The sequence below is a fragment of the Bos grunniens genome, chromosome 3 (genome assembly GCF_055505025.1).
Source record: "Bos grunniens cultivar Pamir isolate PY7600 chromosome 3, Bosgru_T2T1.0, whole genome shotgun sequence".
Lineage (NCBI taxonomy): Eukaryota > Metazoa > Chordata > Mammalia > Artiodactyla > Bovidae > Bos > Bos grunniens.
The window spans coordinates 28,065,896-28,078,359 of NC_141167.1; the positions used below are offsets into that span (position 1 = coordinate 28,065,896).

At 35.2% G+C, this 12,464-nt stretch overlaps 1 protein-coding gene across 5 annotated transcripts in view; it reads left to right on the plus strand.

Annotated features, from left to right (window-relative positions):
- SCP2 (sterol carrier protein 2) overlaps window positions 1–12,464 on the plus strand; it is a 118,574-nt gene that overhangs the window by 52,193 nt on the left and 53,917 nt on the right. For all 5 annotated transcript variants that reach the window (XM_086388838.1, XM_086388827.1, XM_086388830.1 and 2 more), the window contains 2 exons: window positions 159–306; window positions 9,720–9,827. In XM_086388838.1, the coding sequence (XP_086244964.1) occupies window positions 159–306; window positions 9,720–9,827 (256 nt within the window). The remainder of the gene's footprint in view (window positions 1–158; window positions 307–9,719; window positions 9,828–12,464) is intronic.

Genomic DNA, 12,464 nt, shown 5'->3' on the forward strand with positions numbered 1-12,464 from the left:
ATTTGGACTTTCTGTATAATATAGAATTAACTGAGATTTCAACATTTATGGACAATCCTTAACTGTAAAGGTTATACATATATTAATCTTTTATAATCCTTACATGAAAGTCCCTGTTTTGATACCTTTAATTTATTTATATATGATTTTGGTTTTAGGTTGGTTTTGATATGAGTAAAGAAGCTGCCAGAAGGTGCTATGAGAAATCTGGCCTGAGACCAAGTGATATTGACGTAATAGAACTTCACGATTGCTTTTCTGCCAATGAACTTATTACTTACGAAGCACTGGGACTGTGTCCAGAAGGTAATATCTCTGATGAGGTGCAGATTAACTTACTACATTTCACTAAGAAAATTTCACTTTCATCATCGAAACAAAATAATTCACTAATTGCTTTCCCTTCTATGTTGGCTCTGCCACACTGTGCTAAGTGAATGTAAGCTCTCTTAATGCTGGACTTTAAGAATTGTAGTTTTGGACAGTACCAAACAAGATGACAGAATATATAAATGGTTTAATTTATGTAAATCAAGGGTACTTGTAATACACTGTTAAGTAAAAAAAAAAAAGAAAAATCACTTACGTAATTATAGGTATTTCAGATGTGTTTGAACAAAGACCTGCAGAAGGGAAAATGAGAAGACTAGTTGGTGGGATCTGGAGATTTTTTTTGTTTGTTTCTAAAGTGGTTGTACCATTTTCCACTACTACTAACAGTATGTGAGATTTTACTTGCTTCATGTTCTTATCAACAGTTGATGTGATCAGTTTTTAAAATTTGAATCATTTAAGAGACTATATACTGATGTTTTAATTTTCATTTTAATTTGCTTATCCCTGATTACTAATGATGTTGAGCATCTTTTCTTGTGTTTGTTGATATTTCATGTATCTTTTGTGAAGTGTTTGTTCAGATCTTTTGCCTTTTGATTATTGGGTTAGTTTTCTTCTTTATTATGTTGTAAAATTTATATATATTCTGGATACAAGTAATGTATCTGATATATGTGGGCTGTGAACTTTTTCTCCCAGTCTGTGACTTGTCTATTGTTTTTTTATTTTTGGCTGTTCTAGGTCTTTATTATTGCACTTGCTGTCTTTTTGTTTTATTAATGATGTCTCTTGCAGGACAAATTTAAAACATTTTGATTATCAGTTACATATATTTTAATCAATTTTTAAAGATTTATTTTTTAATGGAAGGATAGTTGCTTTATAGAATTTTATTGTTTTCTGTCAAACATCAACATGAATCAGCCATATGTGTACAGGTATCCCCTCCTTCTTGAACCTTCCTCCCATCTCCCTCCTCATCCCACCCCTCTAGGTTGATACAGAGCCCCTATTTGAGTTCCCTGAGACATAGCAAATTCTCATGGGCTATCTATTTTACATATGGTAAGGTAAGTTTCCATGTTACTCGCTCCATGCATCTCACCCTCTCCTCCTCTCTCCCTGTGTTCATAAATCTGTTCTCTATGTCTGTTTCTCCATTGCTGCCTTGCAAATAAATTCAATGGTACCATCTTTCTAGATTCCACATATATGCGTTATTATATGATATTTATCTTTCTATTTCTGAATTACTTCACTCTGTATAATAGGCTCTAGGTTCATCCACCAATTAGAACTGACTCAAATGCATTCCTTTTTATGGCTGAGTAATATTCCATTGTGTATATGTACCACAACTTCTTTATCCATTCATCTGTTGATGGACATCTAGGCTGCTTCTGTGTTCTAGTTATAATAAATAGTGCTGCAGTGAACATTGGGTACCTGTGTCTTTTTCAATTTTGATTTCCTCTGGGTGTATGCCTAGGAGTGGGATTTCTGGATCATATGGTGGTTTTATTCCTAGTTTTTTAAGGAATCTCCATACCATCTTCCAAAGTGACTATATCAGTTTATATTCCCACCAACAGTGCAAGATGGTTCCCTTTTCTCCACACCCTCTCCAGCATTTATTGTTTGTAGACTTTTTGATGATGGCCATTCTATCTGGTGTGAGGTGATATCCCATTGTAGTTTTGATTTGCATTTCTCAAATAATGAGCGATGTTGAGCATCTTTTCATGTGTTTGTTACCATCTGTATGTCTTCTTTGGAGAAATGTCTGTTTAGGTCTTTCCCCACTTTTTGATTAGGTTGTTTGTATTCCTGGTATTGAGTTGTATGAGCTGCTTATATATTTTGAAAATTAATCCTTTGTCAGTTGTTTCATTTGCTCTTATTTTCTCCCATTCTGAGAGTTGTCTTTTTATCTTGTTTATAGTTTCCTTTGTTGTGCAAAAGCTTTTAAGTTAATTAGGTCTCACTTGTTTACTTTTGTTTTTATTTCCATTACTCTAGGAGGTGGGTCATAGAGGATTTTGCTTTGATTTATGTCATTTATGATTTATGTCAGTGTTCTGCTTATGTTTTCCTCTTAAGAGTTTTATAGTTTCTTGTCTTACATTCAGGTCTTTAATCCATTTTGAGTTTATCTTTGTGTATGGTGTTAGAAGTGCTCTAATTTCATTCTTTTACATGTAGCTGTCCAGTTTTTCCAGCACCATTTATTGAAGAGGCTGTCTTTGCCCCATTGTATATTCTTGCCTCCTTTTTCAAAAATAAGGTACTTATAGGTGCATGGGTTTATTTCTGGGCTTTCTGTTTTGTTCCATTGGTCTATATTTCTATTCTTGTGCCAGTACCATACTGTCTTGATGACTGTAGCTTTGTAGTATAATCTGAAGTCAGGAAGGTTGATTCCTCCAGCTCCATTCTTCTTTCTCAAGATTGCTTTGGCTATTTGAGATCGTTTGTGTTTTCATATGAATTGTGAAATATTTTGTTCTAGTTCTGTGAAAAATGCCATTGGTAATTTGATAGGGATTGCATTGAATCTATAGATTGTGTTTGGTAGTATAGTCATTTTCACAAGATTGTAGTCATTTTCACAAGATTGATTCTTCCTACCCAGGAATGTGGAAATCTCTCCATCTGTTTATGTCATCTTTGATTTCTTTCATCAGTGTCTTAAAATTTTCTGTGTACAGCTCTTTTGTCTCCTTAGGTAGGTTTATTCCTAGATATTTTATTCTTTTGTTGCAATGGTGAATGGGATTGATTCCTTAATTTCTCTTTCTTATTTTTCATTGTTAGTATATGGGAATGCAAGTGATTTCTGTGTATTGATTTTGTATCCTGTGACTTTGCTAAATTCACTTTAATCAACTTTTTAATGGTTCAGGCTTTTTATATTCTAAGAAACTCATCTACCCCAAGATTGTAAAGATTATCTTCTGTTTTTATTCTAGGGTTTCTATAGTTTTAATTTTACTTTGAAGTATATGATCTATTTTGAGTCAGTTCTTATGTTTGGTATAAGATAAAGGTTGATACTGTTCTTTTTATTCCTATACTCAACCATTTATTGGAATGACTTTTCTCTCCATTGAATTGCTTTGGCAGCTTTGTCAAAAATTGCCATATACATGAAGATCCATTTTTAGATTCTATCTTCTGTTCCATTGATCTCCATGTCTATCTTTCACCAATATCAAATTATTTTTGGCTACTATGTTTATTCTACTCTACTATATTAGATGGGATAAGTTCTCCACCTTTGTTCTTTTTAGAAATCATTTTGCATGTTTTAGGTCCTTTGCATCACCATGTACATATCAGAATTAATTTGTCAATTTCTATAAAGTAAAAAGCTTGTTGGAATTTTCATTGTGATTTTATTGAGTCTTGCATCTGTGATTTTATTGAGTCTTCCCATCACTTCATGGCAAATAGATGGGAAACAATGGAAACAATGGATTTTCTTGGGTTCCAAAATCACTGTAGATGGTGACTGCAGCCATGAATTTAAAATATGCTTGCTCCTTGGAAGAAAAGCTATGACCAACCTAGACAGCATATTAAAAAGCAGAGATACTACTTTGCCAACAAAGGTCTGTCTAGTCAAAGCTATGGTTTTTCCAGTAGTCATATATGGATGTGAGAGCTGGACAATAAAAAAGACTGAGTGCCAAAGAAATGATGCTTTTGAACTGTGGTGTTGGAGAAGACTCTTGAGAGTCCCTTGGACTGCAAGGAGATCCAACCAGTCAATCCTAAAGGAGATCAGTCCTGGGTGTTCATTGGAAGGACTGATGCTGAAGCCAAAACTCCAATAGTTTGGCCACCTCATGCGAAGAGTTGACTCATTTGAAAAGACCCTGATGCTGGGAAAGATTGAGGGCAGGAGGAGTAGGGGACAACAGAGGATGAGATGGCTAGATGGCATATCTGACTTGATGGGCATGAATTTGAACAAGCTCTGGGAGTTGGTGATAGACAGGGAAGCCTGGCATTCTGTAGTCCACAGGGTCACAAAGACTCAGACACGACTGAGCGACTGTACTGAACTGAGCTAGATTCATTTAGAGAGAATTGTCATCTTAACAGTGTTAACTCTTTAAACCATTATATGTGTATATCTCCTTTAGCTTCTAACAGGATGCTTCTTGTTTTCAGTATAGGTCTTTTGTTAGGTTTTATTCCTTGGAATTAAAATTCCAATGATTTTTGGTGTATTTTAACCTTCTTTTCCCAATATCTGCTGATAGTATGAAAGAATGCAATTGATTTGAAAAAAGGTTGAAAACTGTGACTTTGCTAAATCCATTTATTCTAATAGTTATTTTCCAGATTATTAGTGATTTTTCTATGTAAACAATCATGCCATTTGCCAATGACAGTTTTACATCTTCCTTTCTGATATTTTTATTTTTTCTTACCTTACTGCAATGACTGTGAGCTTTAGTATCATATTGAATAGAAGTAGTGAAAGTGGTCGTCATTACCTTGGTCCTGATCTCAGGGGATACAATTTAATCTTTCACCATTATGTGTGTTAGACACAGTTTTTTTGTTTGTTTGTTTGTTTTGTTTTTGTTTTTGGCTGTTGTTGATGCCATTTATCATGTTGAGAAAGTTACCTACTGTTCTTTGTTTGCTGAGATTTTTTTTTTTTAAATCATGAAGGGGTGTTGGATTTTAAAAATTCTTCTACATCTATTAAAATGATCATATGGGTTTTTCCTTTGTTTTGTTGACATGAATTACATTGATTGATTTCAAATGTTAAATTAAGCTTGTGTTTCTGGGATTAATTTTACTTGGTCATATTATTTAACCTTTTAATATATTGTTAGATTCAGTTTACTAGCATTTTGTGAATAATATTTGCTTATATATTCATGAAGTATATTTATCTATAGTTTTCTTTTCCTAGTTGTTTTATGCTGATCCCTGAAAATAAATTGAGTAGTGGTCGCTCATTCTATATTTTCTAAAATTGTTTGTATAAATTAATGTTACTTCTTCTTTGACTATTTCATAGAATTTACTGGTATAATCACGTAGTTTAAAGTTTTCTTTGGCAGTATGTTTTCAACAAATTAATATTTATTAATAGAGACAGACATATTTATATTTTTTGTTTCTTCCTGTGTCTATTAATTTTGGCAAGATACCTTTTTTCAAAAAAGTTGTTTATTTCATTTAAGTAGTCAGATTTGTCAGCTGAAGTTGTTCAGAGTGTTCTGTTTTTATTCTTTTAATTTCTATAGAATCCATGGTTACTTTTTTTTATTCCTGATGTTGATGTTTTTTGTTCTTTATTCTTTTTTTCCTTCATCTGCCTACCTAGAGGTTTGCCACTTTTGTTGAGCTTTAGCAAGATTTGGCTTTTGACTTTGTTGTTGTCTTTTTTCCCCCTCTACTTCACTGATTTCTGCTTTTCATTATTTCTCTCCTTTAATTTACTTTGGGTTTACTTGACTTTTTTTTTAAGTTTCTTATGACAGATGATTTATTTTAGATCTTTCTCCATTTCTAATGTAGTATGTAAAGCTATATGTTTTTCTCTGAGCAGTATGTTAGCTGCATTCCACAGATATTTTAAAAAATTTATTTATTTATTTTAATTGAAGGCTAATTGGAGTACAGTATTGTAGTGCTTTTTGCCATACATTGACATGAATTAACCATGGGTATACATGTGTCCCCCATCCTGAACCCCTCCCACCTCCCTCCGCATCCCATCCCTCAGGGTCTCCCAATGCCCCGGCCCTGAGCTCCCTGTCTCATGCATTGAACCTGGACTGGCAATCCATTTCACATATAGTAATATACATGTTTCAGTGCATTTCTCTCAAATCATCCCACCCTCGCCTTCTCCCACAGAATCCAATAGTCTGTTCTTTACATCTGTGTCTCTTTTGCTGTCTCACATATAGGGTCATCATTACCATCTTTCTAACTTGCACATATATGCGTTAATATACTGTATTGGTGTTTTTCTTTCTGAGTTACTTCACTTTGTATAATAGGCTCCAGTTTCATCCACCTCATTAGAACTGATTCCAATGCTTTCTTTTTAATAGCTGAGTAATAGTCCATCCAACTAAAAAGCCTCTTGATAAAAGTGAAAGAGGAGAGTGAAAAAGTTGGCTTAAAGCTCAACATTCAGAAAACTAAGATCATGGCATCTGGTCCCATCACTTCATGGGAAATAGATGGGGAAACAGTGGAAACAGTGTCAGACTTTATTGTTCTGGGCTCCAAAATCACTGCAGATGGTGACTGCAGCCATGAAATTAAAAGACACTTACTCCTTGGAAGGAAAGTTATGACCAACCTAGATAGCATATTCAAAAGCAGAGACATTATTTTGCCAATAAAGGTCTGTCTAGTCAAGGTTATGGTTTTTCCAGTAGTCATGTATGGATGTGAGAGTTGGACTGTAAAGAAAGCTGAGCACCGAAGAATTGATGCTTTTGAACTGTGGTGTTGGAGAAGACTCTTGAGAGTCCCTTGGACTGCAAGGAGATCCAACCAGTCCATTCTAAAGGAGATCAGTCCTGGGTGTTCTTTGGAAGGAATGATGCTAAAGCTGAAACTCCATTACTTTGGCCACCTCATGCAAAGAGTTGACTCATTGGAAAAGACTCTGATGCTGGGAGGGATTGGGGCAGGAGGAGAAAGCGACAACAGAGGATGAGATGGTTGGATGGCATCACTGACTCGATGGACGTGAGTTTGAGTGAACTTCCGGAGTTGGTGATGGACAGGGAGGCCTGGCGTGCTGCAATTCATGGGGTCACAGAGTCGGACACGACTGAGCGACTGAACTGAACTGAATAGTCCATCATGTATATGTACCACAGCTTTCTTATCCATTCATCTGCTGATGGACATCTAGGTTGCTTCCATGTCCTAGCTATTGTAAACAGTGATGCAGGTAACATTGGGGTACACGTATCTCTTTCAATTCTGGTTTCCTCGGTGTGTATGCCCAGCAGTGGGATTGCTGGGTTGTATGTCAGTTCTATTTCCAGTTTTTTAGGGAATCTCCACACTGTTCTCTATAGTGGCTATACTAGTTTGCATTCCCACCAACAGTGTAAGAGGGTTCTCTTTTCTCCATACCTTCTCCAGCATTTATTATTTCTACAAAAGGTCCACAGGTTTTTAATATCCATTGTCATTTAGTTCAAAATATTTAAAATGTCTCTTTAATGTCTAATTTTGTCTTTGACCTGTAAACTATTTAGAGATGAGTTGTTTTGTATCTAAATATTTTGAATTTTCATAGGTATCTTATTGCTTTCTATTGTAATTTTGTTGTAGTCAGAGATTATGCTTTATTTGGTTTTGATCCTTTTAAATTAGTTGAAATTTATTTTATGGCTCAGCACATGGTATATACTGGTGAACTTACATGTACTTGAAAAACAATGGTGATTTCAAGATTGTTAGATGTAGTGTTCTATATGTGTCAGTTAAATCAAGATGATTGATAGGACTTTTCAGATCTTCTGTGTCTCCACTAATTTATTAGATGTGCTCTATCACTTGCTGAGAGAGGGGTGTTAGAATCTCATATTGTAGTTGTACTACAGTTGTGGAGTTATCTCTTTTTTTAATTTTATCAATTTTTGCTTTTTTTATTTTGAGGCTCTGCTATTTATGGTTTTTACGTCTTCCTGATGAGGTTTTTTTTTTTTTTTTCATTATCAAGTATTCTACTTTATCTCTGGTTATATTCTTTGTCTAGAAGTCTCTTTTATCTGACTAACATAGCCATGTCAGCCTTCTTATGCAGCAACCAGAGAAAAAGCTGTGCAGCAGCAAAGATCCAGCACAACCAAAAATAAATATATAAATAAATGATTGTGTGTATGTTAGTCACTTAGTCATGTCTGACTCTTTGTGACCCCATGGACTCTGGCCTGCTAGGCTCCTCTCTCCGTGGAATTCTCCAGGCAAGAATACTGGAGTGGGTTGCTGTTTCCTTCTCCAGGGAATCTTCCCAACCCAGGGATCAAACCCGGGTTTCCTGCACTGCAGGCAGATTCTTTATGGTCTGAACTACCATCAAAAGCTATTAGATGCCTCTGGTAGCATCACCATGACCATTATCATCATTATTTGGACACATTTCACCTCTCATTACCAGAAATATCATCTGGAAGAATATTTTATACTATGCATGCATTATTGTTTACTCCTTAACCACCTGGATGAATGACCACAGAATTGATAAGAATGTTGAGGCTGCCAAGCATGTGATGTAATTTTTTTTCTTTAAGCTTACATTCACAGATGTAAGCTGCAGATGGTGACTGCAGCCATGAAATTAAAAGATGCTTACTCCTTGGAAGGAAAGTTATGACCAACCTAGATAGCATGTTGAAGAGCAGAGACATTACTTTGCCAACAAAGGTCCATCTAGTCAAGGCTATGGTTTTTCCTGTGGTCATGTATGGATGTGAGAGTTGGACTGTAAAGAAGGCTGAGCGCTGAAGAATTGATGCTTTTGAACTGTGGTGTTGGAGAAGACTCTTGAGAGTCCCTTGGACTGCAAGGAGATCCAACCAGTCCGTTCTGAAGGAGATCAGCCCTGGGATTTCTTTGGAAGGACTGATGCTAAAGCTGAAACTCCCATTACTTGGGCCACCTCATGCGAAGAGTTGACTCATTGGAAAAGACTCTGATGCTGGGAGGGATTGGGGGCAGGAGGAGAAGGGGACGACAGAGGATGAGATGGCTGGATGGCATCACTGACTCGATGGATTTGAGTCTGGGTGAACTCCGGGAGTTGGTGATGGACAGGGAGGCCTGGCGTGCTGTGATTCATGGGGTCGCAAAGAGTCGGACGCGACTGAGCGACTGAACTGAACTGAACTGAACTGATGCTTAACAGTGTTTTCAGCCATTTTATTTCATGAAAGTGCTCTTTTTTTCTCTCTCTCTGCCCTCTCCCCACTGTTGTTTACTAAGAATATTTCTATATCATGTAATGTACAGTTGAAAATGGAAATGAATACATTTTGGCAAAATTATGAATTTTTAAACCTAGTATTATTTTATTGTGTCTATTTCAATGTTTTTCTTATGATTCTCTGAATCTCTGTTATATTAAGAGCAATTTTGGAAGCAGAGAGCTCTTAGGAACTAATAGGAGCTTTGTTTCATGCAGGAAATGTTCTGAAAATATAAGCCTTTAATACCCAATATTTATTACCTCACTTTTAGAAGTGTGCATGTCAATTTGATGTTAGTTTGAGCCATCAAGAAATGTTTGGTCCAAGAAATTCTTGGCTATCCATAAGTTAAAAAAAAAAACATATCATTTATCCCAATGTTATTTTTTACATTTATTTTTCCTTCTGTAGGTCAAGGTGGAAAACTGGTTGAAAGAGGAGATAATACTTATGGAGGAAAGTGGGTCATAAATCCTAGTGGCGGATTAATTTCAAAGGGGCACCCACTTGGAGCTACAGGTAATGATACACATAGATTTCATAATTTTTAAATCATTTTTGGCATAAGTGTGAATGATTTGGTCATTGATTTAAGTGAATGATTTTATTCTCTGATTTTGGTATGCAGTGTTTTAAATGACTATTTAACTATGATATTTTCAATTTTTGTTAAGTATAGTATAGTTCAAAAATCTTGATTAATTGTTGAGAATTTGAATTAGTTGAAACTCTAAGTTCAACAAAAGGCATATTTAAAAGTCTGATTATTCTAAAATAGGTGTACAACTTAATTAACAAGATGTTTCCAAATAGGGATACTGCTAGATCTGCTAGATAGGATCATCTGAAATAAGCACATTATTTACGTATAGTTGCATATGTGGTTGGTGTTGTATAGAAATTTTTATAGAAAGTTATAAGAATTTTACTGTGGCTCTACTACTAACTGGCCATATGACTCTTTTGATTAATTTTCAGTTGTTAATGATTAGTCAGTCACTCTGACTCTTAGTTTCCTTAATTGTTAAATGAAGAAATTGTACAAAGTGGTTTCCAAAATAGCTTAGCACTAAAATTCTGAGATTTATTTTATGAAGACAGGTAAGTTTTGTATTTTTTTTATATTGTCTTATGTATTAAGTAAAATTGTATAAATTATCAGAAATTCCAAAATAGAGAAGAATTAGAATTCATAGTGTATTTATTTCAGCAATTAATTTTGGTTTATTTCTATTTATCACTCAAATTAGGTAATCTTATAAACTAGTAACAAAAATGAGTGTACATTGATAGAGTGTACATTGATAGAAATAGGTAGACAGGCACATACAATTGTAGTATAATATGCCACTTTTTGTTTTCTATTCTGTCTGTTCTTTGATTCTTTTCTCTCTTTCATACTATCTTGTTATTAACTAAATATTTTTTAGTATTTTATTTTCTCTCTTCTATTGAATTGTTTCCTTTTCTCATTTTTTTAGTGTTTGCTCTAGGATTTACAACATGCATCTTTAATTTACCATGGTCTACCTTCAAATAATGTCATAAAATTTCACTTATAGGAATTTTTCTAACAGCATATTTCCATATACCCTGATACTGTGTGCTATTATTATCATACATTTACTTCTGAGTGTATTATAAACCCCACACTATACTATTACTATTATTATTGCTTTAAATAGTTTAATATGTTTAAAATATCTTTAAAAGTAATCTAAAAATGAGGTGAATGAGAGTGATGTTACTAAGAGTGGCAGAATAACAACATCTGAAAATACTCTCTGTTACAAAATTACCAAGAACACTTGAAAAAATTGTCAAGATCAACTTTTTCAGTTGATTAATTAACAAAGGCTTACAACAGTCTGAGCAACATTTATTAAAAAGAAGTCAACAGCTCTATCTGTAAGAACAGCAAGCTTTGTGGCACTTTTTACTTGCTCTGATAATCAGTCCTTTTCTCCAGCTCCATGGTAGCCTTGCAAACAAGAGCCTGCAGTCATGGTGAAAACTAGCAGATTACCCAGCACTAGAGAAGGCAAAATTGAGCTGAAGTTCTTTCAAAGCCCCATACTTAAGAGGCTTGTCATTATTTGACCTGTCTGGAAGTTCTCTGGTAAACCATTCTCAAAAAGCTTGCCTTTGTGTAACCCAAAGAGAACATGCCCAATGCAAACAGTATTTTCCTCAGAGTGATTTGTCAAAAACAATCAGCAACAACTGTTTAACAACGTAGTTGCTTAAGATGTCAAAAACAGATGGAGCAAACAACAAATTAAACACTCCCACCCCAAAAAAAAGCTTAAAAGGAAAGCTGGTGAATGAGTTGTCCATTTTGTTGTTGTTCAGTTGTGTCCAACTTTTTGTGACCCAATGGACTGCAGCATGCCAGGCTTCCCCGTACTTCACTATCTCTTGGAGTTTGCTCAGACTCATTTCCATTGACTCAATGATGCCATCCAACCATCTCATCTTCTGTTGCCCCCTTCTCTTCATGCCCTCAAGCTTTCCCAGCATCAGGATCTTTTCCAGTGAGTCAGCACTTGGCATCAGGTGTCCAAAGTATTGGAGCCTCAGATTCAGCATCAGTCCTTCCAATGAATATCCATGATTGACTTCCTTTATGATTGATTGGTTTGATCTCCTTGTAGTCCAAGGGACTCTTAAGACTCTTCTCCAGTACCATAGTTTGAAACCATAAATTCTTTGGCACTCAGCCTTCTTTATCATCCCATTCTCACATCCATACATGATTACTGGAAAAACCATAGCTTTGACTATATGGACCTTTGTTGGCAAAGTGATGTCTCTACATTTTTTTAAATTTATTTTTTTATTGAAGGATAATTGCTTTACAGAATTTTGTTGTTTTCTGTCAAACCTCAAGAAGAATCAGCCATAGGTATACATATATCCCCTCCCTATTGAACCTCCCTCCCATATCCCTCCCCATCTCACCCCTCTAGGTTGATATAGAGCCCCTGTTTGAGTTTCCTGAGCCATACAGCAAATTCCCATTGGCTATCTTTTTTACATATGATAATGTCAGTTTCCATGTTACTCTTTCCATATATCTCACCCTCTCCTTCCCTCTCCCCTGTCCATAAGTCTATTCTCTATGTCTGTTTCTCCACTGCTGCCCTGTAAATAAAT